General features: G+C 46.1%; 1 protein-coding gene across 1 annotated transcript in view; it reads left to right on the top strand.

Annotated features, from left to right (window-relative positions):
- KSR2 (kinase suppressor of ras 2) overlaps window positions 1–24,395 on the top strand; it is a 388,766-nt gene that overhangs the window by 141,778 nt on the left and 222,593 nt on the right. Inside the window, 1 exon segment of the mRNA XM_026514966.4 lies at window positions 14,997–15,510. Within this exon segment, the coding sequence (XP_026370751.1) occupies window positions 14,997–15,510 (514 nt within the window).

Raw genomic sequence — 24,395 nt, forward strand, 5'->3', positions numbered from 1 at the left:
ACCTTTATTTCTCAAGACTTTATCTACCCAGGACAACCCCAGGCATGAATGGAATTTTGGCCAGGGCAAGGCATTTCCCACCTCATTTCTTGCCTGAGTTCAGGATGGGTGGTACAAATAATAGCATCATCATAGCAGTTAGGATTTATGAGTGTTCAAGCATTGATTCATTCTCCCAATATGTAGTGAAGCAACATATCATTTATGCCCCATGACAAAACATCTGTATTTATTAAGTTTGTTTCTAGCTTCATTGAACTATAATTGACAAATAACATTGCATAGGTTTAAAGTGTACCATGTGATGATTTGATATACATATATGTTGTAAAAAAAATATATATCTGTATTAGTTTATTGCCAGGCACTGTGCTTGGTGCTGAGCAAATACAGGGGTAAGAAAGCCTGGGTCCCTGCCTTCCCAGACCTTGTATTTTAGCGGTGAAGACAGATGACAAATAAACTGATAAATCCAGTCAATCCTCATCATTCTTGAATTCCACATTTGCAAATTCTCCTACTTGCTAAAATGTGTTTGTAACCCTGCTCCCCAAATCAATACTCGCATGTGCAGATTGGTGAAAAATTTAAGTCATCTGATGCTTAACGTCCTCAGCTGAGGTCCAACAGGGTGACATTCTGCCTTCTTGTTTCGGCTTTCATAGTACTGACACGAGTCCTTTTGGGGGTCTTGAATTTAGTGCCACGTTTTTCACAGTTTCTTTGTTTTTTTTGGTTGGTGATTTCACTGTTTAAGATGACCCCTGAGCACGGGGCTGAGGGGCTGTCTGGTGTTCCTGAGCACAAGAAGGCTGCCATTTGCCTTATGGAGAAAAATACAATGTTACATAAGTTTTGTTCGAGCTTCATATCACAAGGGGTAGCGCTGCTGGCCACGAGTTTGCTGTTAATGAATCAACCATCTATATTAAACAAGTGTCTTTAAACAAAAATCCACATAAAACAAGATGACCTACGGATCTATTGACAAAAATGGGACAGAGGCTTGTAGGAACCTAACCTCCTATTTCCATGAGGAACAAAGGTTCAGTGTTTGTGGCATCTTTGCAGAACGTGATAACCATGAATAACAAGAATTGACTTTATAACAAAATAATCCCACTGAGTGGGGAGGGTGTGACAACATGGAACGGGAGGAAGGAAAGACAGGGAGAAGGAGGCTGGAGGTGGTGACTGACGATGATGAGCGCTGGGCATTGGGGGGGGCATGCCTGAGCCTGTGTGGATTCCCAGGAATCCTGAGGTTGGTCTGGTGCACTCTGCAGTCTCCTGGGCTCGCCGTCCACGTCGGGCTGTTTAGAGCTGCCTTGTGATGCGGACAGTCAGTGAGGTTCAGAACCACAGTTCCAATGAGACTGCAACATCCAGTGCCAGACCCCGTTCCTACCAACAGCGTGGATGTTGACGATGGTACCCTGAAGAATACTCCCTCTCTCCTTGAGCCCCTAAATCTGGACTCGTGTGAATTGGGGCTTCAACACTTACAGGACTTGCTGCTCACTGCTCTACCAAACTCCCTAACCACAAGATTCTCTGGGATGTGTTTTATTGCAAAATTCTCCATGTAGATTCTAACTGTGATATTAACCAGGAGGGCTTGTTTTCAGTTTAAAATGCCCATCAGGGGGGGCGCCTGGGTGGCTCAGTCATTAAGCGTCTGCCTTTGGCTCAGGGCATGATCCTGGTGTTCTGGGATCGAGCCCCACATCAGGCTCCTCTGCTAGGAGCCTGCTTCTTCCTCTCCCACTCCCCCTGCTTGTGTTCCCTCTCTTGCTGGCTGTCTCTCTCTCTGTCGAATGAATAAATAAAATCTAATAAGTAAGTAAGTAAATAAATAAATAAATAAATAAATAAATAAAATGCCCATCAGATGGTCACAGTTGCTCTGTTCATTCTAGAGGCAGGAAGCAGCCCAGTCACAATTTTAATTGTTCTTGACAATGAAAACACTGAATATTGTCAAAGTGGAGGCAAAACACCATGGGGTCTGGAGTGGGATAGACCTGGAACTTTTTAGATGGGTGGGTATAGGGAAAGTCCCTGCTCTTCTCTGAGACTCAGTTTCTCCATCCGAAAGATGGGGCTGATAATACACCTTCCCCCACGTGGCTGTGACGATTAATTCAGATGTGCCGTATGTCATGTAGCAGCCAAGAGAACGTGCTCTGGGGTCAGACTGCCAGAGTTTAGATCTTGGCCTTGGGCAAGTGTTTCAACTTTTCCAAGCCCCGATTTCCTCACCAACCTCACAGCGTTGTTGAAGAGAATTAAATGCAAAAAGGCATGAGGATGAGAGGGTCACAATGGTCACAATGAGTGCTCGGTGAATGTCAGCTATGGCCATTATGAAAAGTGCTTTGTTAAATGCTCACTGGAATAGCCATCATCATCATCAAGGAAAAATAACAAGAGTTGCCAAGGATGTGCTGATATCAGAGCCCTTGTACATTGCTAGTGGGAATGTGAAATGGTATAGTTGCTGTAGAAAAGTTTGGTGGTTTCTCAGAAGGTTAAACAGAGAATTACCACAAGACCCCGCCAACTCCACTCCTGGCATATCCTCCAAAAAACTGAAAAGCAGCTGTTCAGACAAATACTTGTAATGCAGATGTTCATAGCAGCACGGTTCCTAATAGCCAAAAGCCAATAAATGTCCATCAGCTGGTGAACAGTTAAATGATATGTGGTCTAGCCTTACAATGGAATATTATTCAGCCACAAAAAGGAATAAGATTCCAATACACGCTACACCATGGATGAACCTTGAAAATACTGTGCGAAGTGGAAGAAGCCAGTCACGCAAGATCATGTATCGTATGGCTCCATTTATATGAAAGAGCCAGAACTGGTAAATCCAGACAGACAGACAGAAGACAGATTAATGGTTGGCAGGGGCTGGGAGAAGGGGGGCGGGGAGGAGGACTGGCTGCTTCATGGGCATGGGATTCTCTTTTGGGGTGATGACAAACTTTTGGAATTGATAGAGCCAACATTGTGAAATGTACCAAATGCCATTGAATTCTGTACTTTAAAATGGTTCATGTGAAGTGCGCCCTGGTTTTAGGGAAAAAAAGAACTTTGTTAGAGCAGGAAAGCTCCCTTGAACTTCATGACTGAAGGTTGACCTCGCTGGATCTTTTGGTGGGTAATAAACTTGCACATGCTGTAGAGAGCAGGGCCTGAGAAGCATTACTGGGTCAGAGCCCGAGCTCCCAGCCCCATGCATTCTCCTAAATGACCTGCACGGGCTGGAGTCAGTGCATTTGTTTCTTTCTACTTGGGGACGCCAGTGTTGGGGAGAACAGTGCCCAGCGGGGCCCACGGCTTGGCCAGATGCCAAGCTCATTAATGAGGTCTTAGATTAAGATTCTTGCCAGTGTTGAATTGCTTTGGCAACTGTGTTTTTCCTTTGTCCTTATTTGCTTCTTTTTGGAAGTATTACTAGAAACTTGAAATTCTTCCTGGATTTCAGGTTTCCCTCTTTAAGGAATTGTGCCTAAAACAAGTGTTGTATTTGATTTTTGGAGGGTGAGACAGCATTGCTCCCGGTGCTGATCTGGAAGGTCTGTGTAAAATGGTTCCACCTTTCGAGGGCTTTCTGGATGGTGTTCTCATTTCTGGAGGGTGTCATCGAAAGCCATGAAGGTGAGGGATGCAGACCTGGACTGGAAATCCCACTCTGCCGCTTACTAGCTGTGTGATCTTGGGCAACTCCATCTCTCAGATCATTTTCCACTTCCTCCACTGTGAAATGGAGACAAGAGCAGAATTTTCTTCCCCGGGTCTAATGAGGATAATGTGAAGTTATGCATATAAAATACTTAGAACACTATCTGACACATAGTGCTCAATAAATAGTAACTGTCATTAGTGTGAATAATGATTGTTGTTACTTTTTTTCCTTTACCAATGACTCCAGTGAAACATTTTCAACCAACATCTAAAAGTTTTGTTTCTTGCCACAAACTTAGGAAGATTAAAGTAAAAACTTTTTGGCTGTTCCCCCAATGACTTCAATCTAATCTATTCAGCCAACATCTGAAAGTTGTATTTCTCTTAAGAAGTTGTAAGGATTCAACTAACAACTGCTTTGACATAGTCACGAAAATTACAAGCAGCAGTGATGCTGAAATTTCAGATTTTCCGCTCTGCCTCTGACGGGCTAAAGCATCTCTGCATTCTGATGCTGGCTTGGAAATTCAGACAAGTTCGAAGTCGCACGTTTGCCTGTTTATGAAATTTTAATGGGAAGGGACAAAGAAGTTAGACACTTGCCTAGACTTTCTGAAATAATTTTCTCCCTTGAGAATGGCTTTTATTTCTCTTAGTCCCTTATCGGAGAATGTCAAAAGAAAAACCCTTACACCTTGAAATGTCTTTAATCAATCCTCAGACCTTTCATTTCTTAAAACCTATTCCCTTCTCCCCGCCCATTTCAAGACTTGAAATAAAATGATTTTCCAGAAACGGATGACAAGATAGCAAGAGCCACGATTAATAACCCCCAGAGCACCTTGGTACCACACCTTCCCTATTTAAAATGAAAAATTACCTTTTTCCCTCAGACTTTATTAAAAAGAGGATCAAAAGAGAGAGGGAAGAGTTGATATAATACAGCCCATCAGTGAAAGCACTTCTAAGGCCTCAGCAGAGAGAAGCCGAATCCCTGTCAATGGAGCAGCTGGCAATTTGGATAATGAAATGAGGCACTTGGCTTCTTCATCCCCAAACTTCTGATTTTGAAATGTAGGGGTAGAGAGGAAGAGTAATTGATGGAGAGGGGAATCTGGCAGGGGTAAAGCTGTGTACACTCTCTTTTCATCTCTTAGACTTAAAACAACTTTAGGGCAAGAATTCTTGGGGGGGGGGCACCTCGATGCTTCCTTGAACCTGGTGGGGGTAGGGGTGTGTGTGTGTGTGTGTGTGTGTGTGTGTGTGTGTGTAGGAACTTTTAGGCTTTGGCGGTGGTGGGCATGGGCAGTGGGTCCCAGCTCAATGGCAGGACGCGGTGTGACAAAGAGGGAAGAGGAAGGTATAGGTTCATTACCCACTATGGGACGTTAGCCCCATCCTGTCACTCACCCAGAGCTCATTTAGAAAATGGGTCACTAACACCTATCTTGCAGGGCTGGTAAGATGAGCACTGATTCCCCTGAGCCTGGCGGGTGCCGTCCAAATGCTAACTTTCATGTCGTGACTCCCCAGCCTGTAGTCTGTAAGTGTCCTTGGCTCCTGGCTGAGGGCTGTCTTCATGTCCTAGGGCTGCTCCAACAAAGTCACCACAAAGTAGGTTTAAACAGCAGAAATGTATTTTCTCACAGTTCTGGGGGCTCCATGTTTCAAACCAACATACGGGCCGGGCAGGGCAAGGCTCCATCAGAAGGCTCTGGGCCAGAAGGTGTGCCAGGCCTCTCCCCTAGCTCCTGGGGCTTGCGGGTGATCTCTGGCGTTCCTTGGTTAGTATCTGCATTTCTTTACTCTCTGCCTCTGTCTTCACATGGTCTCTCCTTTGGGTCCTCCTTTTCTTATAAGGACACCAATCATTGCATTTAGCAACCCCATACCCTCATCCGGGGTTCCCTCATCTTAACTTGATTACATCTGCGAAGAACCTTTTAGCAAATAAGGTCCCATTCATGGGTCCTGAGGGTTAGGACTTCGGTATGTCTTTTTGGTGGATACGGTGTAACTGCAGTAAGGACTCATTCATTGGCTCTTGCTTCATGGGTTTGCTTTCTATAGGGCAAGGTCAGGGATGTAGTCACTGAATGCGAGTCGTTCTATATGCTTATCTCATTTAATCCTCCCCGGTATCGTGTGAAATTGATGCTTTTATTCCCATTTTACATGAACATTTATGCAACATTGGCTGCGTGCCAAAGATACGCTAACTGCTCTCCTTGCATTGTCTTATTTAATCTTCAGAACAGTCCTGGGGGAAAGCTCTGCTGTGACTCCTGTTTTACATTTGAAGCAGCTGAGTCACAGAGAGGCAAGGTCAGAGCAAGTTAACTTCTAAGCATCATGTTGCAAAGTTCAGGTGTTTGGTGCATATGAAAACTGCTGCTTCCTTGCTCGATGTTTGCTTAGAATCAATTCTTGTTCTTTCTGTTCAGAAAGCGAGTCTTCCACACACAGAGCTGTCTCTCTTCCTTCTGAGGGAGCCAGGCAGTGGGTGATGTGCTCCTTACCTCCCCCTCCCTGACCTGTAATTTAGGGCCATGGGTTGGATGTCTGCTCTGGAGACTCAGGGATCCAAATGGGAGAGGAGACAGAGGTGACTCTTGGATAGACTCGGGAGGTTTTAGGATCTCAAGCACCATTTTCTCAGTCTAGAAAAATAACTTCTTCCTGAGGACTGATCTCAGGACTCCCAGGGAGAGGAAGGAGCTATGGGGGAAGTTCTCCTGTATCCCGGGCATCTCCTGCTTGATGTCCTTTAGGAACCTCGGGCTCAGCCTGTGTGACCCTGAGCTCTCCACCTCCTTTGTGCTCAGTCTCCTCCTGTGTCTCCTCTCACTGTGATCAGTGCCGTGAGCCACCGTGTGACCCAGGCTGGAGATCAGGAGGTCAACCTTGGCTTAGTGTCATTCCTAAGGATGGGAACTGCAACCCCAGCTGTCCTCCCAGCTGTGTGGTCTTGAACAAGTCATTTTGTATCTCTGTGCCTCAATTTCCTCATCTATAAAATAGAGTGATGTTCGCCTACTACCAGGATTGTTGTGCAGCTGTATAATTTTTTACATGTAAATTACACATCAGTGTCAGGAAATAGTAAGTTCTCAGTAAATGTTAGCTGTTTTTTTTCTCCTCTGCTTCTGCCCTGTCAGTCCCGTTCTCTCCATCTTTGCTGCCACAACCCTGCCCCAGGTCCTCTCATCTCCCATCCACATGCCTTCAGTGGCCTCAGGCTGGGCTTGCTGCTGCTTTTGACCTGTCTGATCCTTTCTCCATGCTCCGGCCAGATACAGCTTTCCTCCACACTCATCTGATCGTGTCCCCTCCCTACACACTGTGTGTCCTGTTGAGCAACAAGAATGGATGCCTACACGTGAAAAGATGCTCATCCTCACTTACCATCAGGGAAAAGAAAATCAAAACTACAATGAGATATCACCTCATACCTGCCAGAATGGCTAAAATCAACAGCCACAAGAAACAACAGGTGTTGGCGAGGATGTGGAGAAAAAGGAACCCTCTTGCACTGTTGGTGGGAATGCAAACTGGTGCAGCCACTGTGGAAAACAGTATGGAGGTGCCTCAAAAAGTTAAAAAATAAAACTGCCCTATGATCCAACAATTGCAGTACTGGGAATTTATCCAATGAACACAAAAACACTAATTCAAAGAGATAAGTGCATCCCTGTTTACTGCAGCATTATTTACAATAGCCAAGATATGGAAGCAGCCCAGATGTCCATCAATTGACGAATGGATAAAGAAGTTGTGACACACACACACACACACACACACACACACACACGGAGGAATATTACTCAGCCATAAAAAAGAATGAAATCTTGCCACTTGTGATGACATGAATGGAGCTAGAGAGTATCATGTTAATTGAAATAAGTCAATCAGAGAAAGACAAATACCATATGATTTCACTCATATGTGAAATTGAAAACACAAAAAAAAATGAGCAAGGGAAATGAGAGAGAGAGAGAAACCAAGAAACAGACTCTTCAACTCTAGAGAACACACTGATGGTTACCAGAGGGGAGGTGGGTGAGGGCATGGGGGAATAGGTGATGGGGAGGAAGGAGGTGGTGATGAGCATGGGGTGATGTATGGAAATGTTTTATCACTATGTTGTACACCCAAACCTAATATAACACTATATGTTAACTATGCTGGAATTAAAAAAAAAAAGCATGGTTGGCCACACAGTCTGTGCCCACTTTCATCACAAAGGGACAGAGCCAGCACACTGGGCTCCAACAGACTTGCTGGCAAATGGACCCCATGGGCTATGTGATTTTTTAAGCCACATGATGAGGGAAGCACCAGCCCTGCCCTGGTGTAATCAGGGGCTGGGTTATAACAATGATGTGAATGGCAGAACCTTGGCCTCCAGCCCCAAACCACTTCTCAGCATTTGCCTGTTGGGAGATCCAGTCCTTCCCTTGGCATGAGCAGGGGTTTGAGGGCCCAAGTCTTGTGGATATGGCAGTATGGCCAGGCAGGAACTTGGCTGCAATCAGTTACAGTTGGGGGAAGTGCCGGTCCCTCCCCTGGCATGACCACAGGGCTAGGGTCCCAGGCTTGAGCTTACAGCTGCATGATATGGCAGAGCAGACCTTCAGCCCTGCCTGTTCCCCAGTTTGAGGGCCATGAGCCCTTGGCTACTGTAGGTTTGAAGGAGCTCCGCAGGAGACCACCTCCTTTTGGGAGGCTAGCCACAGGGGATCAGTCATGTTGCCCCCCCCTCAATATCCTCCTGCACTTAGGAGAGCAAGTCCCCGGATGGTCCTCCTTCACCTTGCTTTCCAGCCTCAGCCTGAATTGCTTCCTCCCTCCATATAGCTCCAGCCACACCGAGCTCCTTGTAGTCCTCTGTACTCAACCTGTCCCATCATCTCCTGGCCTTGACCCTGCTGTCCCGTCTCCATCCTTCTTCCTCCACTCTTGACTCCATTGCTTTCCTGGTGAATTCTCCTTCAGCCTCAAGGTCTGGGCATCGACGCCACCTCCTCCAGGATGCCTTTCCCTACCCTTCCCCTGGGAGCCGGGTTGCTGGCCTCTGCTCTCACACACCTGCGCTGTCTCTGACATCAGATTCCCTGTTCCACATTGTGGGTACTTATTTATTTCATCGAGGTGAAGCTCAGAACAATGGCCATTTTAAAGGGAACAGCTCCGTGGCATTTAGCGCATTCACAATATGGTGCAACCACTGCCTCTGCTCAGTTCCTGAACACTTTTATCACCCCAAAAGGAAACCCTGTACCCATGAAACAGTTGCTCCCCATTCCCCCCTCCCCCATCCCCCCAGCCTCTGGCAGCCACGAATCTGCTTGCTGTCTCTAGAGAGTTTCCTATCCCGGACACTTCGTAAATGGGATCACATGCAATGATTTTTCACGTGTGGCTTCTTTCACTTAGCATAATACGTTTGAGGTGCGTCCCATTGTAGCACGCGTCAGCAGTTCGTTCTTTTTTATGGCAGAATAATATTCCATTGTAGAGACATGCCACATTTGGTATATCCATCCATCATCAACAGACATTGGCCTTGATTCTACCTTTTGCCTGGTGTGCCCACAGCCGCTGGGAACATTCACATCCAAGCATTCGAGTGCCTGTGTTCACTTCCTTTGGGCTGATACCTAGGAGCGGAATTGTAGTGAGTGCTTGTTTCGTTGTGAGTCTCCACACCAGACGGTGAGCATCTTGAAGGCAGGAGAGAGACACACACCCAACCCCAGGGGCGGGCACAGCGAGTGCCTCAGAAGCAAACTGGATGAGTCCCCGGCATCCAGAATAGATGTCTTCGTCCCCCTCAGTCATCTGCCCATTGGTCTGCAGCATGTGGTGGTCCAGGCTCTGTGCCGTTGGCCTGACTCATTTTATCTCATTAACGTAGTCTACGCTCACTCTGGTATTTGCTTGTGTCCATTGTCACCTCCTCCCCCTTGTCCCCCAGCACCTGTGCCCACTTTTCTTCCTCCATAGTAGCTTATTACCACTGATATGTTACAGAGAATATATTTTATATGGCATCTAATAGATAATATTTATATCATTTATTTGTTCATTCCCCTTTTATTCTGTTTTGCCACTAAGAGCATGTGCTCTGTGAAGACATGTGAGGGACCTTGGTCTTTTTTTTTTAATTCATTGCTTTATCCCAGTGCCTTGAACAGTGCCTGGTATATGAGAAGTATCCAAATATTTGTAAAATACTCAGATGGATGAATGAATGCATTTCATCCTCACTGTTCCCCCCAAGGGAACCATGATCGTTCTCATTTTACAGATCCCAAGGCTGAGGCTCAGAGAGGTCAAGTGACTTACCCAGGGTCACAGATTTCTATCAATGGTGGTGGTATCAGAGTTGTAAGCCAGATCTCTCCGTGTCCCAATCCCATATATTTTTTCCAGTTCCTGAGGGGTGGGGACAAGAGCTATAGCAACGATGCCCACAATACTTCTCTGTGGCCTTAGAGTGCAGTGTATGATTAAGATAACTTAAAAAATAGGTTTACTCCCTTATCCATGTCTTAGTTAGGTTAGTTTGACAATGAGTTTGTATTTCCTGAGCAAATACACCAATCCATAGCTTGCCGGGTGATGGAGACGCTGATCCGGGCTGGATTTTGTCTGCCCCCAGCTCTCAGAGCTCTTCAGCACCTCCAAGCATCAGCTTTGGGGAGACACACAGGGTGGGGGTCGCATCTGCCGCATGTTCACTTCTCAGCATGAGGGCACATTCTTTAAAGGGGCGATAACGTCATATCACGGCAGGCTTGAGAATCCCAGCATGCATAGCTCATGTGTATGGAGTTCCTGCCTGTGTCAGGTGCTGGGCTAAGTAAGCACATCACTCCTGCTATTGCATCTATCCTCCTATCGTTCCCCTGGGGCAGGCCCTATTGTCCCATTTCACAGGTGATAAAGCAGACTCAGAGGGGTCAGATGAGTGCCCAAGGCCACACAGCCAGTAAGTGGGTAGCCAGACAGAGGGCCAAGTCGTAAGACTCCCGAGCTGGCTCTGAGTCACAGGGTTAATAACATGTTTGTCTAAATTTGAGATTTATACACCACCATAGTGATGGTGACTTTGGTAGAATGTTCTGGCAAAGTCTGGGAGAAGGGAAAAGGGAGACCCATGTCCGAAATGAGACCTCGCTCCAGTTTCTATTCCCATTTGGCTCGTCCCTGATGGCCTGGGGTCCTTGGTAGAGTCCCAGGCCTCTGTCTCAGATGCCCCTGGGCCCTGGTTGTGGAGGTGGCCCAGGCCCTGGGTTTGAGTCCCAAGCTGCCATCTCCCCTGTCTGGTGTGACCTTGGGCACACCTTCACCTCTGCACATCCACCTCCGTATCTACAAAGTAGAGATCAAAACGGCCCTTTGCACACAGAGGCACAAAACTTAGATAAGATGTAAAGCGATCCTAATATAACAAATGAAGAAAGCAGATGACAAGTCGTTAAACAAGATCTTATGGCGTTTCTTTGAAAGATGCACAGAAAACCATCTGGCAGGCTCCACAGCCAAACATTAATGGGATGGTGGTTAGGCTTTGGACCAACATTGCCTTTCTCCTTATCTGAGTTTTCTAATTTTTCTGTAATGAATATATAATAACCAAATGAGTAGTTTTAATTAAAAATGAGGCAGTGAGTCAGTGTTCATGAAAGCACTTTGTAAACTGTCAAATGTTCTATAAATTAGCTCTTGTTATGGTCCTTATAGTAATTATCATGGTTATTGCTAGTCGGCCGCGAGCTGGAATTCGTTTCTGCCCCTTGTCGCCTCCTTGGCCCGTGATGGGGGGGCCCACTCGATCGCCTTCCGCCAGGTCCTGCTGTGTCGTGCGGCGATCCCCACTGACTTCTCTCTGTCTTTGCTGCCACCACCCACGTGGGGACCAGCGTCATCTCTCGCCTGGAGCCCTGCAAAACCCCTCACGGGCTCTCATTGTCCAAAAGGTCTTTGAGAAGGGAACTTTGTATCAAAACTCTCACTGGCTTCCCACTGACCTTGGCATCAAATCCACACTGCAGTTTGGCCTATGGCCCTGGTGGCCTGTCCCTTGCCTGTCCCTTTGGCCTCTCCTTGAGACACTCACCCCATTGTCACCATGCCTCGGGCACGCTGCCTTTGAAAAGGCACCCTGAAAAGGGACTTAGGAAAGTGCCTACCGTAACTTAGATGGTTTCCGAACCTGTCTACTTGGTATTATTGACCCTTACACTTTTATATCTCTTAGCACGGAGTCTGCGCTCGTAGACCACATTGATATTTGCCCTTCCAGTATGGCAAAGGAGTGAAAAATGTTCATTCATGATTGGATTTTTTATTTTTATTTTTTGGTTTAACTTATACCAAGGCTGAAAACCCCAGCTTGCATGCAGACAGTGGGGACTTTATTTTTTAAAAAAGATTTTATTTATTTATTTATTTATTTATTTATTTATTTATTTATTTGAGAGAGAGAGACAGAGAGAGCACAAGCAGGGGAAGCAGCAGGCAGAGGGAGAAGCAGGCTCCCCGCTGAGCAGAGAGCCCGATGTGGGACTCGATCCCAGGGCCCTGGGATAGTGACCTGAGCTGAAGACAGATGCTTAACCTGACGGAGCCATGCAGATGCCCCCAGCAGGGATTTTTTTTAATGCTTCCATTTTTTTCCTAATAAACTGTTGCAAGACTTAACAACAACAACAAAAAGAACCCCTTCCTACCTGTATGCTTTTGTCCTTGTCATCCTCCTTCCCTCGCCCCACACCTGCCATACTCTGTCCTTGGTTCTTGGCAATCCCCTTCTTGTCCTCGATGCCAGCTTAAATATCACATCTTTAGGAGGCTGAGCACTCTACCTAAAGTCAGCCCCTCCCCCAATGCTTTTATTTTTAATTTTTTCAGTTGAAATTTTTATTGAGCTAATTGTAGATTGGCCTGCAGTTGTAAGAAGTAATACAGAGCGATCCTGTTACCGTCCGTCCAGGCTGCTCTAACATATACCACAGACTGGGGGGCTTAAGCAACAGACATTACTTCTCAGAGTGCTGGAGGCTGGAAGTCCAAGATCAAGGTGCTTCCAGATTCGGTTCTTGCTGAGGGTCTTCTTCCTGGCGTCTAGACAGCCACGTTGCGGTCTCCCATGGCCTTTCTTTCCTTGGACCTCCTGTGTCTTCCACTCCGTGTAAGGGCACCAATCCTATCCTGAAAGTTCCACCTGCAACACCTCATCTTCACTGGATCACCTCCCCAAGGCCCCACCTCCAAATACCATCACCGTGGGGGTTAGGATTTCAACGGCAGGATTTTGGAGGGCGGAAGCATTCAGCCCGTAACAGATCCCTTGTACAGTTTGCTCAGTTTCTCCCAACTGGTAACTTTTTGTAAAACTCTAGTAAAACATTGCAACTGGATTATTGACATCAATGCAACCTCCTGATCTTGTGGTCTTGTTCAGGTTTCCCCAGCTTTACAATGACTCCTGTGTGTGTGTGTGTGTGAGTGTGTGTGCAATTTTATCACCTGGGTGAGTTCACAGTCACCGTGATGAGGACACTGGACAGTTCCAACACTACAAGTATCCCTTGCATTTGTCCTTTTATGGCCACACTCACCTCCCTCCTGCCTGTGTCCTCCATCCCTAAATCCTGGCAACCGCCAATCTATCCTCTACTTCTAAAATGTGGTTGTTTCAAAAATGGAATGTGAATGAAATCTTATATGTAACCTGGGGTTGGCTTTGTCTGCTCAGCACAGTCGTCTGGAAAGTCACCCCGGTTGCTGTGTGCTCCATAGTTCCTTCCTTTTCACGGCTGTGTAGTGTTCTGTGGCTGGCACGCATTCACCATTGCCAATTCTCTTACCACGTCTCTTCTGCCCCCCAGCCCTGCCCCCAGCACTCAGGCACTCATCCTTCTCCAAAATCCTTTTGTGAGTGTGTTTTCTTATCTATCGTGTTTCTCCATCAACAGAACGTTAAGTCTAGGGTACCAGAGAGCCTGGACTGGGTGTGCCCTGCTCTGCCTCTCTCGAGCATAGTGCCTGGCTAATTCACAAAGTGTTGGATGAAGGTGTGCCCGAGCCCACAGTGACAGCAGATCTGGGACAAGTATGCAGTGGCTGCATAAGTGGTCAGGGAGTGACTGGGGGTGAACGTGACTTCTACAGAATTCATGTATCTCAAATAGGGGCTCGCTAGTAAAACTGCTTTGTAAGGGAAAGGTTATCCTTGAAAATCCTTTAAATCACCTTGAAACTGCTGGAGGTAGGATCCTTGGAAGCTCAAAAAGCGAGAATTTACTCCTTTGCTTTTCTGGACATTTGAATTGTGGGCTCCACAGCCACAGGAGAGTGGGGGGGGCAAGGCTGTTGAATGGAGATTATGCTGAGAGGGTCAGCAAAGAGATTTCATTCTCTTTTTGGAGGGGCCAAGAGGAGATGAATTTATGTAAATGTGTATGCAGTGTAGTGTGCATACACAGTGCGGTGTGGATAGGGTGTGATGTGCATATGCTGTAAGGTGCATAAGGGGTAACGTGCATACACAGTGCGGGGTGGAATAGGGTGTGATGTGCATATGCTGTAAGGTGCATAAGGGGTAACGTGCATACACAGTGCGGTGTGGATAGGGTGTGATGTGCATACGCTGTAAGGTGCATAAGGGGTAACGTGCAGACACAGTGCGGCGTGGATAGGGTGTGATGTGCATACACTGTATGGTGCATAAGGGGTAACGTGCATACACAGTGCGGGGTGGAATAGGGTGTGATGTGCATACGCTGTAAGGTGCATAAGGGGTAACGTGCATACACAGTGCGGCGTGGATAGGGTGTGATGTGCATACACTGTATGGTGCATAAGGGGTAACGTGCATGCACAGTGCGGTGTGGATAGGGTGTGATGTGCATACGCTGTAAGGTGCATAAGGGGTAACGTGCATACACAGTGCGGGGTGGAATAGGGTGTGATGTGCATACGCTGTAAGGTGCATAAGGGGTAACGTGCATACACAGTGCGGCGTGGATAGGGTGTGATGTGCATACACTGTATGGTGCATAAGGGGTAATGTGCATACACAGTGCGGCGTGGATAGGGTGTGATGTGCATACACTGTATGGTGCATAAGGGGTAACGTGCATACACAGTGCGGCGTGGAATAGGGTGTGATGTGCATACGCTATAAGGTGTATTCACTGTAATGTGCAGACACCATAAGGTGTGTACCATGTAACCTGCCAGGCTTTCTCATGTCTTATGTGTTGTCTCTCTGCTCCTTTGTTCCAACTCAGGAGGCAACCTTTCCAAACAAGACTGGACCATCCAGTGGCCCACCACAGAGACGGGGAAGGAGAACAACCCTGTGTGCCCCCCGGAGCCCACCCCGTGGATCCGCACCCACCTCTCCCAGAGCCCCAGGGTCCAGACCAAGTGTGTCCAGCATTACTGTCACGCCAGCCCTTCTCCCGGGGCCCCCGTGTACACCCACGTGGACAGGCTCACCGTGGATGCCTACCCCGGTCTGTGCCCGCCACCGCCACTGGAGTCAGGCCACCGTTCCCTGCCCCCGTCGCCCCGGCAGCGGCATGCCGTCCGTACCCCGCCGCGCACCCCCAACATCGTCACCACCGTGACCCCACCTGGCACACCACCCATGAGGAGGAAGAACAAGCTGAAGCCTCCGGGGACCCCACCACCCTCCTCCCGGAAGCTGATCCACTTGATTCCAGGTTTCACGGCCCTGCATCGAAGCAAGTCCCACGAATTCCAGCTGGGTCACCGCGTGGATGAGGCCCACACGCCCAAGTAAGTGTGTTTGGTGGGTGCCCTGGGGCTGCTGAGCCCGGGGGCTGCCAGGGGCTGCTTCATGGCCCCAGGACCACCCTGGGTTAAGGGAGCCTCGAATGTACCTGTGTTTTCTTTCTTCAGTTGAATGAAAGGTAGCTTTTGACGGAGGGCCTGTGAGAAAATGAATAGCACTTTCCAGAAATGACCCTTCTTATGCGATGGATTATCTAAAGCAGGCAGGAGTTGGTAAACTATCGCCTAGGGGCCAAATCTGCATTTATTGCAACGCAATCAAGTTCATTCCCGTGTGCGTTGTCTGTGGCTGCTTTCCTGCCACACGGCTGAGTTGGGTCTGGCCCGCAAAGCCGAAAACATTTGCCATCTAGCCCTTGGACAGGGAGAGCTTGCTGGCTCCTGCCAGCTCTACCTTAGTGCTGCCCCTAGAAATGGGCTGTGAGCTGCAGACCTAACCTCACGTTTTCTAGTATCGCGTTAAAGAGGTGAAAAGAAACAAGTGGTATTTTTATAATATGTGTCATTTAACCCAATATGGCAAAATATTACCATTGTGACATAGAATCAGTATAAAATATTAACACTGAAACATTTTGCATTCTTTTTTCCGTATGAAGGCTTTGAAATCCGGTGTGTATGTTACACCGCGAGCTCATCTCCATCCAGCCTCCCTGCGCTCTAAGTGCGCGATGGCCCCGTGCGGCAAGGGGCTGCTGTACTGGGCAGCATGTGGAGGGACATGCTAGTGCTTATAATGAAAAGGCATGGCCGGGTCTGCTTGGGGTTGGGGGTGGGACAGAGTGTGGGGAACCAAACTATCAGAGCAAAGGACTTCATACAGAAGCTTAGAGTGGGCCTGTAGGCACCCAGGGGGAACGTCATCAAAGTAGGGTGCAGTGTGTGCCTGGCTCTGGTTTGGGGGGGATCTTGCTGCCAGCAGAGGGTGACACGGTATCTGTAGCTACATACCAGACAGCGGAAGGGACGAGGAAGCTCTCTGCAGGACCCCTCAGAGGCTGACGGTCGCCTGGGTCCCTTGCATTCTTTTGAGGTTCGCGGTGTATTAAAAATGGAAGAAATGCTAAACAGGCTTCCAAAGTGGGTGGCATGTTTTTGATATGTACACTTGAACGAAATTGCCATTAAGGTGTAGAACATAAAATGATAATTTATAATCTCGCTAGGAGACACCAATAGGGAGTCTAAGTTTGGCGCCTGTTATGTGTCAGAGCCCTGGATCCTGGCTCTGAAATCCTGCAGCTAGGATGTGGAGGAGCAGTGGGGAGAGTTCCAGTGCATTTCCAGCACATGAAGGCCCATGTGGGGGGCTGAGGCCAGCCAGAGACAGCGTGTCTGACCCAGGCTCCTGTAGGAAACAAAGTGCAGAGGCCCTGGCTTCCTGTGACATTGCAAAGGCTCTCAGGGATTTTTAGACCCCACCCCCTAGCTGTACCCATTCACCTTTGACTTGGGAATTTATCCGGGGCTGGATCTCCATCCCAGGCAGGTATGTAGAGGGACTCAGGAGGCCTGCCCCAATCTCAGACCTTCTCCCTTCCTCCTGTCTCAAGCAATAGAGAGCCCATGTGGCTGTCATCTGTTACTTTTGCAACACGGTCCCAGGACCCTCTGGGACTCACACCTGACCCCTTCTGTTGCTGTCAGTCACCCCTTGGGAGGTTCAGAGTAGCATCTGCCTGCAAGGGTCTTCACTGTTCGAGCCAGAGTCTCGTGAGCTCTCATCACCATATGCAGGTGGATCTGAGACATTGCTTGTAAGCTGCATCCTGAGAGGAACTGAAAAAATATGTATGTCTTAGAATTGATGAAATGTGGTTTGTTCTCGGCTCTGCGCTAGTCAGTGGGGGTATAACGGGAAGCAAAGACGTAGCCTTGGTCTCGTGAAGTCTGACATTAATCAAATAACCATAAATATTATAAGATTGTGTCCAGTAATTACAAACAGTGTTAGAGGCTCTGAAGATGCAGTTCAGGGCACCAGCCGAGCTTGTGGCCAGATAGAGCTGATCGCGTTGAGCTGGCAGGGAGGTGAGTGGGGGAACTAGGGAGAGTCTGGTCACGGAGAGTTCCCAGAAGTGATGATTAGACTGACGGCCAAGGAGGGGTTAAGAGGGTGAAGGGGTGGAGGTGGAGGGCGTGGGAAGTACTCCAGCCGAGAGGTGGAAGGGGGCACGGTACATTAGAGGAATCGACAGAAGGTGACAGAAGGCCTCTGTGGCTAAGGGACCAAGGCAAGTGATGCTGGAGGAGACTCAAGAGTTAGGCAGGAGGCAGCACTCTTCACAGCAGCCCCGAAGTGGGAACAGCCCAAGTGCCCGTCGGCGGATGAATGGCTACGCGATGTGTCCCCTCTATCTGGTGGAATAATATGCAGCCGTCAAGAGAAATGAAATTCTGACACATGCTTCAAGTGGATGAGTCTCAAACGCAGGATGGCAAGTAGAGGAAGCCAGTCACAAAGGGCAGCTGTTGTATGAGTTCACTTACCTGGGTTACTGAGAGCATGCAAATTCACAGACAGAAAGTAGAAGGGCGGGGCCGGGGGCTGGTGGGGGGGAAATGGGGATTAGTGTTTACTGGGCACAGAGCTTCAGGTTCGGGAATGAAAAAGTCCTGGAGATGGATGGGGATGGTGGTTGTATAAAGTGCAAGTGTACTTAACACCGACACTGTTCCCTTAAAAATGGTTAAATGATAAACTTTGTTCTCTTTCTTTCTTCCTATCTATTAATCTATCTATCTATCTATCTATCTATCACAACAACAACAAAAAAAAGGAAAGCTAGGGGTTGGCCAACTTTTTCTGTAGACAATAGATAAATAAATGGACATGGCGATGATCCAGTAAAACTTTATTTGTAAAAAATTGGTGCCTGACTGGGTTTGGTGCCCTAGGCCGTAGTCTGCTCTGGCAGAAGCTGTGCTAGAGAGGGTGATTCTCCCTTCTAAGGCACTGGCAAGGTCTTCAAGGTGGAAGGCCTGATCATATATGATGGCCACTCATGGTCTGAGGCTGTGGTTTCTCCCAATGGCACATCTCCCTCACCCCTCCCTGTGCTGACCCCCAGGAGTTGTAGAACTTGAAAGAAGGCTCTATGGACACATGAACTTTGCTCTATAAGGAAGGGGTGAAGTGAGAAAGGCTGACCTTTAGGTGCTTTCTCTAGCTCTATTGATATATAATATGTATATTTAAGGTGTGCAAAGTGATGATTTAACACACAGAGGTAGTGCAAAACGATTATCATACCACAATAAGGGTAGTTAACACCTCCAGCACCTCACAGAATCTTTGGGGGTGAGCATATTTAAGATTTATTCTCTTAGTAACTTTCAAGTATATAACACAGTGTTGTTAACTATAGTCACCAGGCTGTGCCCTAGATCCCAAAACTTATTCATCTTATAACTAGAAGTTTTCATCTTTTGACCAACAGTGCCCCATTTCCCTCAGCCCCCAACCCCTAGAAAACCCATTCTACTCTCTGCTTCTATGCTGGATGTTTTCAGATTCCCCATATAAGTGAGGTCACGCAGTATTCGTCTTTCTCTGTCTGACCGATTTGACTCAGCATAATGCCCTTCAAGGTCTAGCTGCATTGTTGCAAATGGCAAATTTCCTTCCTTTTCTGGCTGAGTAATATTCCACAGTGTGTGTACGTGTGTGTGTGTGTAACATTTTCTTTATCCATTCATCTGTCGACAGGCACTTAGGTTGCTTCCATGTGTTGGCTACTATGAATAATGCTGCAGTGAACAAGGGGGTGCAGATATCTCTTCAAGATGGCATTTTCATCCCCTTTGCATATACACCCAGAAGTAGAATGGCTGGATCATGGGGTAGTTCTATTTTAATTTTTTTGAGGAACCTCCGTACTGTTTTCCACAGTGGTTGCACCAATTTACATTCCCACCAATGGTGCATGAGGATTCCCTTTTTCCCACGTCCCTACCAGAACTTATCATCTCTTGTCTTTTTGATAATAGCCATTCTAATGGGAGTGAGGTGATGTCTCATTGCGGTTTTGATTTGCGTGTCCCTGATGATAAGTGATGTTGAGCAGCTTTGCATGGATCTGTTGGCCATTTGTATGTCTTCTTTGGAAAAAATGTCTATTCAGGTTATCTGCCCATTTAAAAATCAGATGATGATGATGATTTTTTGCTATTGAGTTGGAAGAGTTTCTTACTTAATTTGGTTATTAATGCCTTATCAGATTTGTAATATTTTCTCCTGTTCTATAGGTTGCTTCTTCATTTTTTGATTTTTTTTTTGTTTTTTAGTTTGATATCATTCCATCTGTTTAGTTTTGCTTCTGTTGCTCATACTTTTGGTATCATAACCAAAGAAGTCACCAAGGAGATTTTCCCCTATGGTTTCTTCTAGGAGTTATAGTTTCAGGGCTTAGGTTTAAGTCTTTAATTCATTTTGAGTTAATTTTTGTGAATGATATGAGATAGGGATCCAGTTCCACTCTTTTGCATGTGAATATTCAGTTTTCCCAATGCCATTTATTGAAGACATTATCCTTCCTCATTGAGTGTTCTTGGCTCCCCTGTCAAATATTAGTTGACCATATATACTTGGGTTTATTTCTAGGTCTTTGATTCTTTTCCATCAGCCTGTGTGTCTATTTTTATGCCAGTACCACACTTTAAATGTGAGCCTTTCCCCAGACTCCCGAGGGATTTACTTTGTCTGGATAGGGTTGAATCACCTACTTTTTCAAGGCCTTCCAAATCAACTGGTCCACCGTCAACTGTTTTAGAAATTGTCTGTCAGGATTCAGGCCAAGTTCAGCTTTGCCCATCAGGGTTCTTCTGTCCAGTTTAGCAACTTCAACACTTCCTTGAAGAAGGTGCTTCTCCTGGCTCACCTCACAGGATGCTGAGATTCACGGCATGGAAGCAGCAGAGGCGTCAGGTTCTTGAATACGTGTGTGCTATTGAATCCGTGGTAATGACCCATTTGTGGATGATGACACCATTTTACTGGGCTGCAACCAGCATTAAGAAAATGAAATAGAATAGCCTAAGGCTAGATATCGGGATGTATTGTATGTAGGGAGGCTAACTATTAGAGTTATTTTGTGAAACACACACCCACACATATATTTATGTGTGTGTGTGTGTGTGTGTGTGTGTGTACACACACATATATTCTTACTCTGGGGCTCTTCTTTTTTTTAAGATTTTATTTATTTATTTGTCAGAGAGAGAGAGCACAAGCAGGGGGAGTGTCAGGAAGAGCAGGCAGAGGGAGAAGCAGGTTCCGTGCTGAACAAGGAGCCCCATGTGGGACTCAATCCCAGGACCCTGGAATCATGACCTGAGTTGAAGGCAGCTGCTTAACCAACTCACCCACCCAGGCGTCCCTCTGGGGGCTCTTTCTACTCTGGATGGCTTTGATGCTAGAATAAACCCCATCAGGGATTAGGTGAGAAGGTTTGAGAAGCCAGCCCTTTATCCTGAATTACCCAACTCATTCTGGTTTCATCTGTCTCTTTCATGTCTGATTTCTTCTCTCGTTCAACTCTGTACCTCTGCTGGGCATGGTTCTTTGTTGCCAACTTGGCTGTCCTAAGTCTTCCTTTATTTGCCCTTAATGGATAAAGCGACTCGTTTCAATAGTCACAGGTCTTTCTGAACAGATCTGAGTCTTTCGAGACCATTGATTCTTGTGAGTTTTCAAGCCCCAACACCCTGGTAGGTTTCAGGTTGGAGGAAGGCTAGGTTTCAGACCCTTTACCCTCAGCATACCCATGGTGGTGTGTATCAGATGGTCTGCTTGGATTCCAAGCCTGTCCCCAGTAGTATACCATGGGCATTTCTAGGAAAAAACATGGCAAGAAAAGAAAATATTAGCCATAGCACATCTCTCACCTCCATTGGGAGCCTTGGTATGCTGGAAAATACCAGAACTACTATGACTGATCTTAGTCAAAACCATTTTTCCTGCCTAGTATTCATTCTCAAAGTCCTATTTACTTTCTTCTTTTCTTTTCCTTTTTTTTTTGCATTTGAGCTAAGTGTGTGGTTTTACTTAGATGGCATTACTAAAACGCACGCATATACACACATACATTCACGTGGGGAGAAAAGACTGTTTTTCCACACCGCCCCACCCGTTAAAGGTAACACGTGATTATTATAGAAATTGAGACAACACAGGAAATTGATGAAGAAAGTAGAAAGTATATGCTGGTCCTTTGTTTTCTATGTATGTATGTATATGTGTGTATATAGAATGTATATACACATAACATACATACCCAGAGTGTTTTTTCAACAGGGCTGAAATCATGCCCAGGGGAGCAAAATCAGTTCTTGGTGCAGGAAGGCAAAAAAAAAAAAAAACAACAACAAAAACCAAAAACAAACAAACAAAAAGACCCCCACCTGATATTACAATAGTTTGTAGCCCTCCAAAGAGCCACTTACATAAACAGATATATGGTATATTTGTAGTATTAAAATTTCATCGGGGGTTAGGGGTAACAATTAAAACAAAAATCCAAAACGTTTCCTTAGAGAGTCATACTGAAAAAAAGATTGAAAAACACTGACATGGCTCTGTGGATATAATCCTATAGATACAGTTAGACTTAGACATTGGGGGTTATCAAGAGTCTCCCCAGTGTCCTTATCAGTCTTTCCCCCTCCAGCTTTGTGGCCACACTTACATGGATCAGTTGACACCGATTCCTTACCGTCAGCCATTTGGAAAATTCAGTCCATGCAATCTCAGGGATTTCGGTCACTTACCTTCAGTCCAGGGATCCCATGGCCAACGGTGTGGGAAAAAGGAAAAACCTAACAATTCTTACGTGAGTTAGGAGTTGTATGTCTGTCTGTCTGCCCATCCGTGATGCAAATGACTTGCTTTCTCTTGTGAGAGCATCTGGAAGGGTAAGTTGGATTTCTGAAAACCAATTCCATTTTTAAATGCCTGGGAGAAGTTCAGTGTTCAAGAGGAATTCCATTGTGAACCCCCTCCCTTTTTTGCAAATCTTTTTTAAGGTGATTTTCAATTACAATTTTGTTTTCATTACAGAAGTCATTTCTACATCAAAAACTAATGAAATACTGTATGGTGACTAACATAACATAATAAAAAAAGAGAAAGAATGAATTTTAAAAAAAAGAAGTCATTTCCAGACACATCTTTATTTTGAAAATACAGGCAATATAAAGTGTAAGCCGTACAAGGCAAAGTCACCCTTCCTCTTGCCATAGAGAGACGCTAGAACTGCTGGAATCCTTTGCTGGGAATCCTTGCATAAACACACAGATTGTGTTTGTATGTGCATATACGATGTATTTAGTTTACTTTCTTCATGATCAGAACCATACTCTATACATTTACTAATGTGACTTGTTTTTGTCAGTCCTGCATAAATATAAATATTCCATTTGTGACCTTCTCGCACTTTATCCCTTTTAGAAATTCTTCTGTTTTCCCCAAAGCACATCTGGAAGGTGCCTTTGTGCATGCCTCTGCTCTCAGACCTCTGTGTTGTTTAGGTATGATACATTGCTCCCCTGCTGTGCTGGGGGAGTGCGTGAAAACCCTCAGGTGGCCAGTGAGCAAGGCAGCCAGGCTGGATGAGACCCACACTCATCCTCATTCTAGTTCCAGTGAATTCAGATTCTGTCCGTGGCCTGGGCTATATCATTTGTAGCTGGTATGAACAGGCTTTGCTCAACAGGCTACTTATGTACATAGGATTTCAGGAGGGATCTTTTTGTTTGTCTTAGAAAACTAATTACATGCAAACACTCAAACTCACTGACACATACCTATAGATCATTGTGCGGATTATTATAACAAACTCTAGTGGATTTGTAAGGGCACCAATGGAGTGATGAGTTTGTATATAACAGTATATTCATTTATTTTTTTTAATGTTTTTTTTTATTATATTATGTTAGTCACCATACAGTACATCCCTGGTTTTTGATGTAAAGTTCGATGATTCATTAGTTGCATATAGCACCCAGTGCACCATGCAATACGTGCCCTCCTTACTACCCATCATCAGCCTATCCCATTCCCCCACCCCCTCCCCTCTGAAGCCCTCAGTTTAATAGTATATTCATTTAAAAGGAAGGCTTCCGCCATGCTCATGCAAGGGGTCCTTTTAGGTCTAATTAAGCATTCAGACACACGAGATTAATATAGGTCACAGTTGGCATTAGGTTGACCTTGGAGGAAGCAGGGTAGCGCCTTGGGTGTCTTTTCTGTGGGTCCTCAGGGGCTACACTTCCTTGCCCCCACCTCCCAGTGGCAGTTCAGGAGCAAGGTGATGAGACCCACATTAAGGAGGTGTGAGAGCCATCCTGACTTAGGGGGCAGTCGCTCTTGTAACAGCTTCATCCATGTAACTCCCAGGGGCCCTGCAGGGGACATGAGTAGTTTTAACAGTCATGCAGATCAAGGGTCCCCAAGGCTGTGGATCCCTTCTCAGGCATTTCAAGTTCACAGTGAAAACTCCCAGTCCACAGGCAATCTGCCACCCACAGGCAACGCAGTCTATTAAAACAGTTGACATTTCCACTGTAGGGGTATTCAGAGGATCAGACCCGGAGAATCAGCCCAAGGTCAAATTCCCATTTGCAGAAGACAAAAAGGTGGTGTTCACTCTTTTCCTTCGCTTCTCTTTAAAAATCTTGTAAGGTGGATTTGTCACCAATTCACACTGCATTTCTTATTTTGATTCAGTGAGGTCTTTAATAAGATCTGTTGTAATTTATATACTATATAATATGTGTATTATAATAATATAATTCATAAATATTTCCAGTAAAATCTATGCTTATCAATTTTTTAAAGTATTGTTACTACTTTGCATAAGAAGATTTTATCC

Source organism: Ursus arctos, unplaced genomic scaffold (genome assembly GCF_023065955.2).
Source record: "Ursus arctos isolate Adak ecotype North America unplaced genomic scaffold, UrsArc2.0 scaffold_34, whole genome shotgun sequence".
In the NCBI taxonomy this organism is placed as follows: Eukaryota; Metazoa; Chordata; class Mammalia; order Carnivora; family Ursidae; genus Ursus; species Ursus arctos.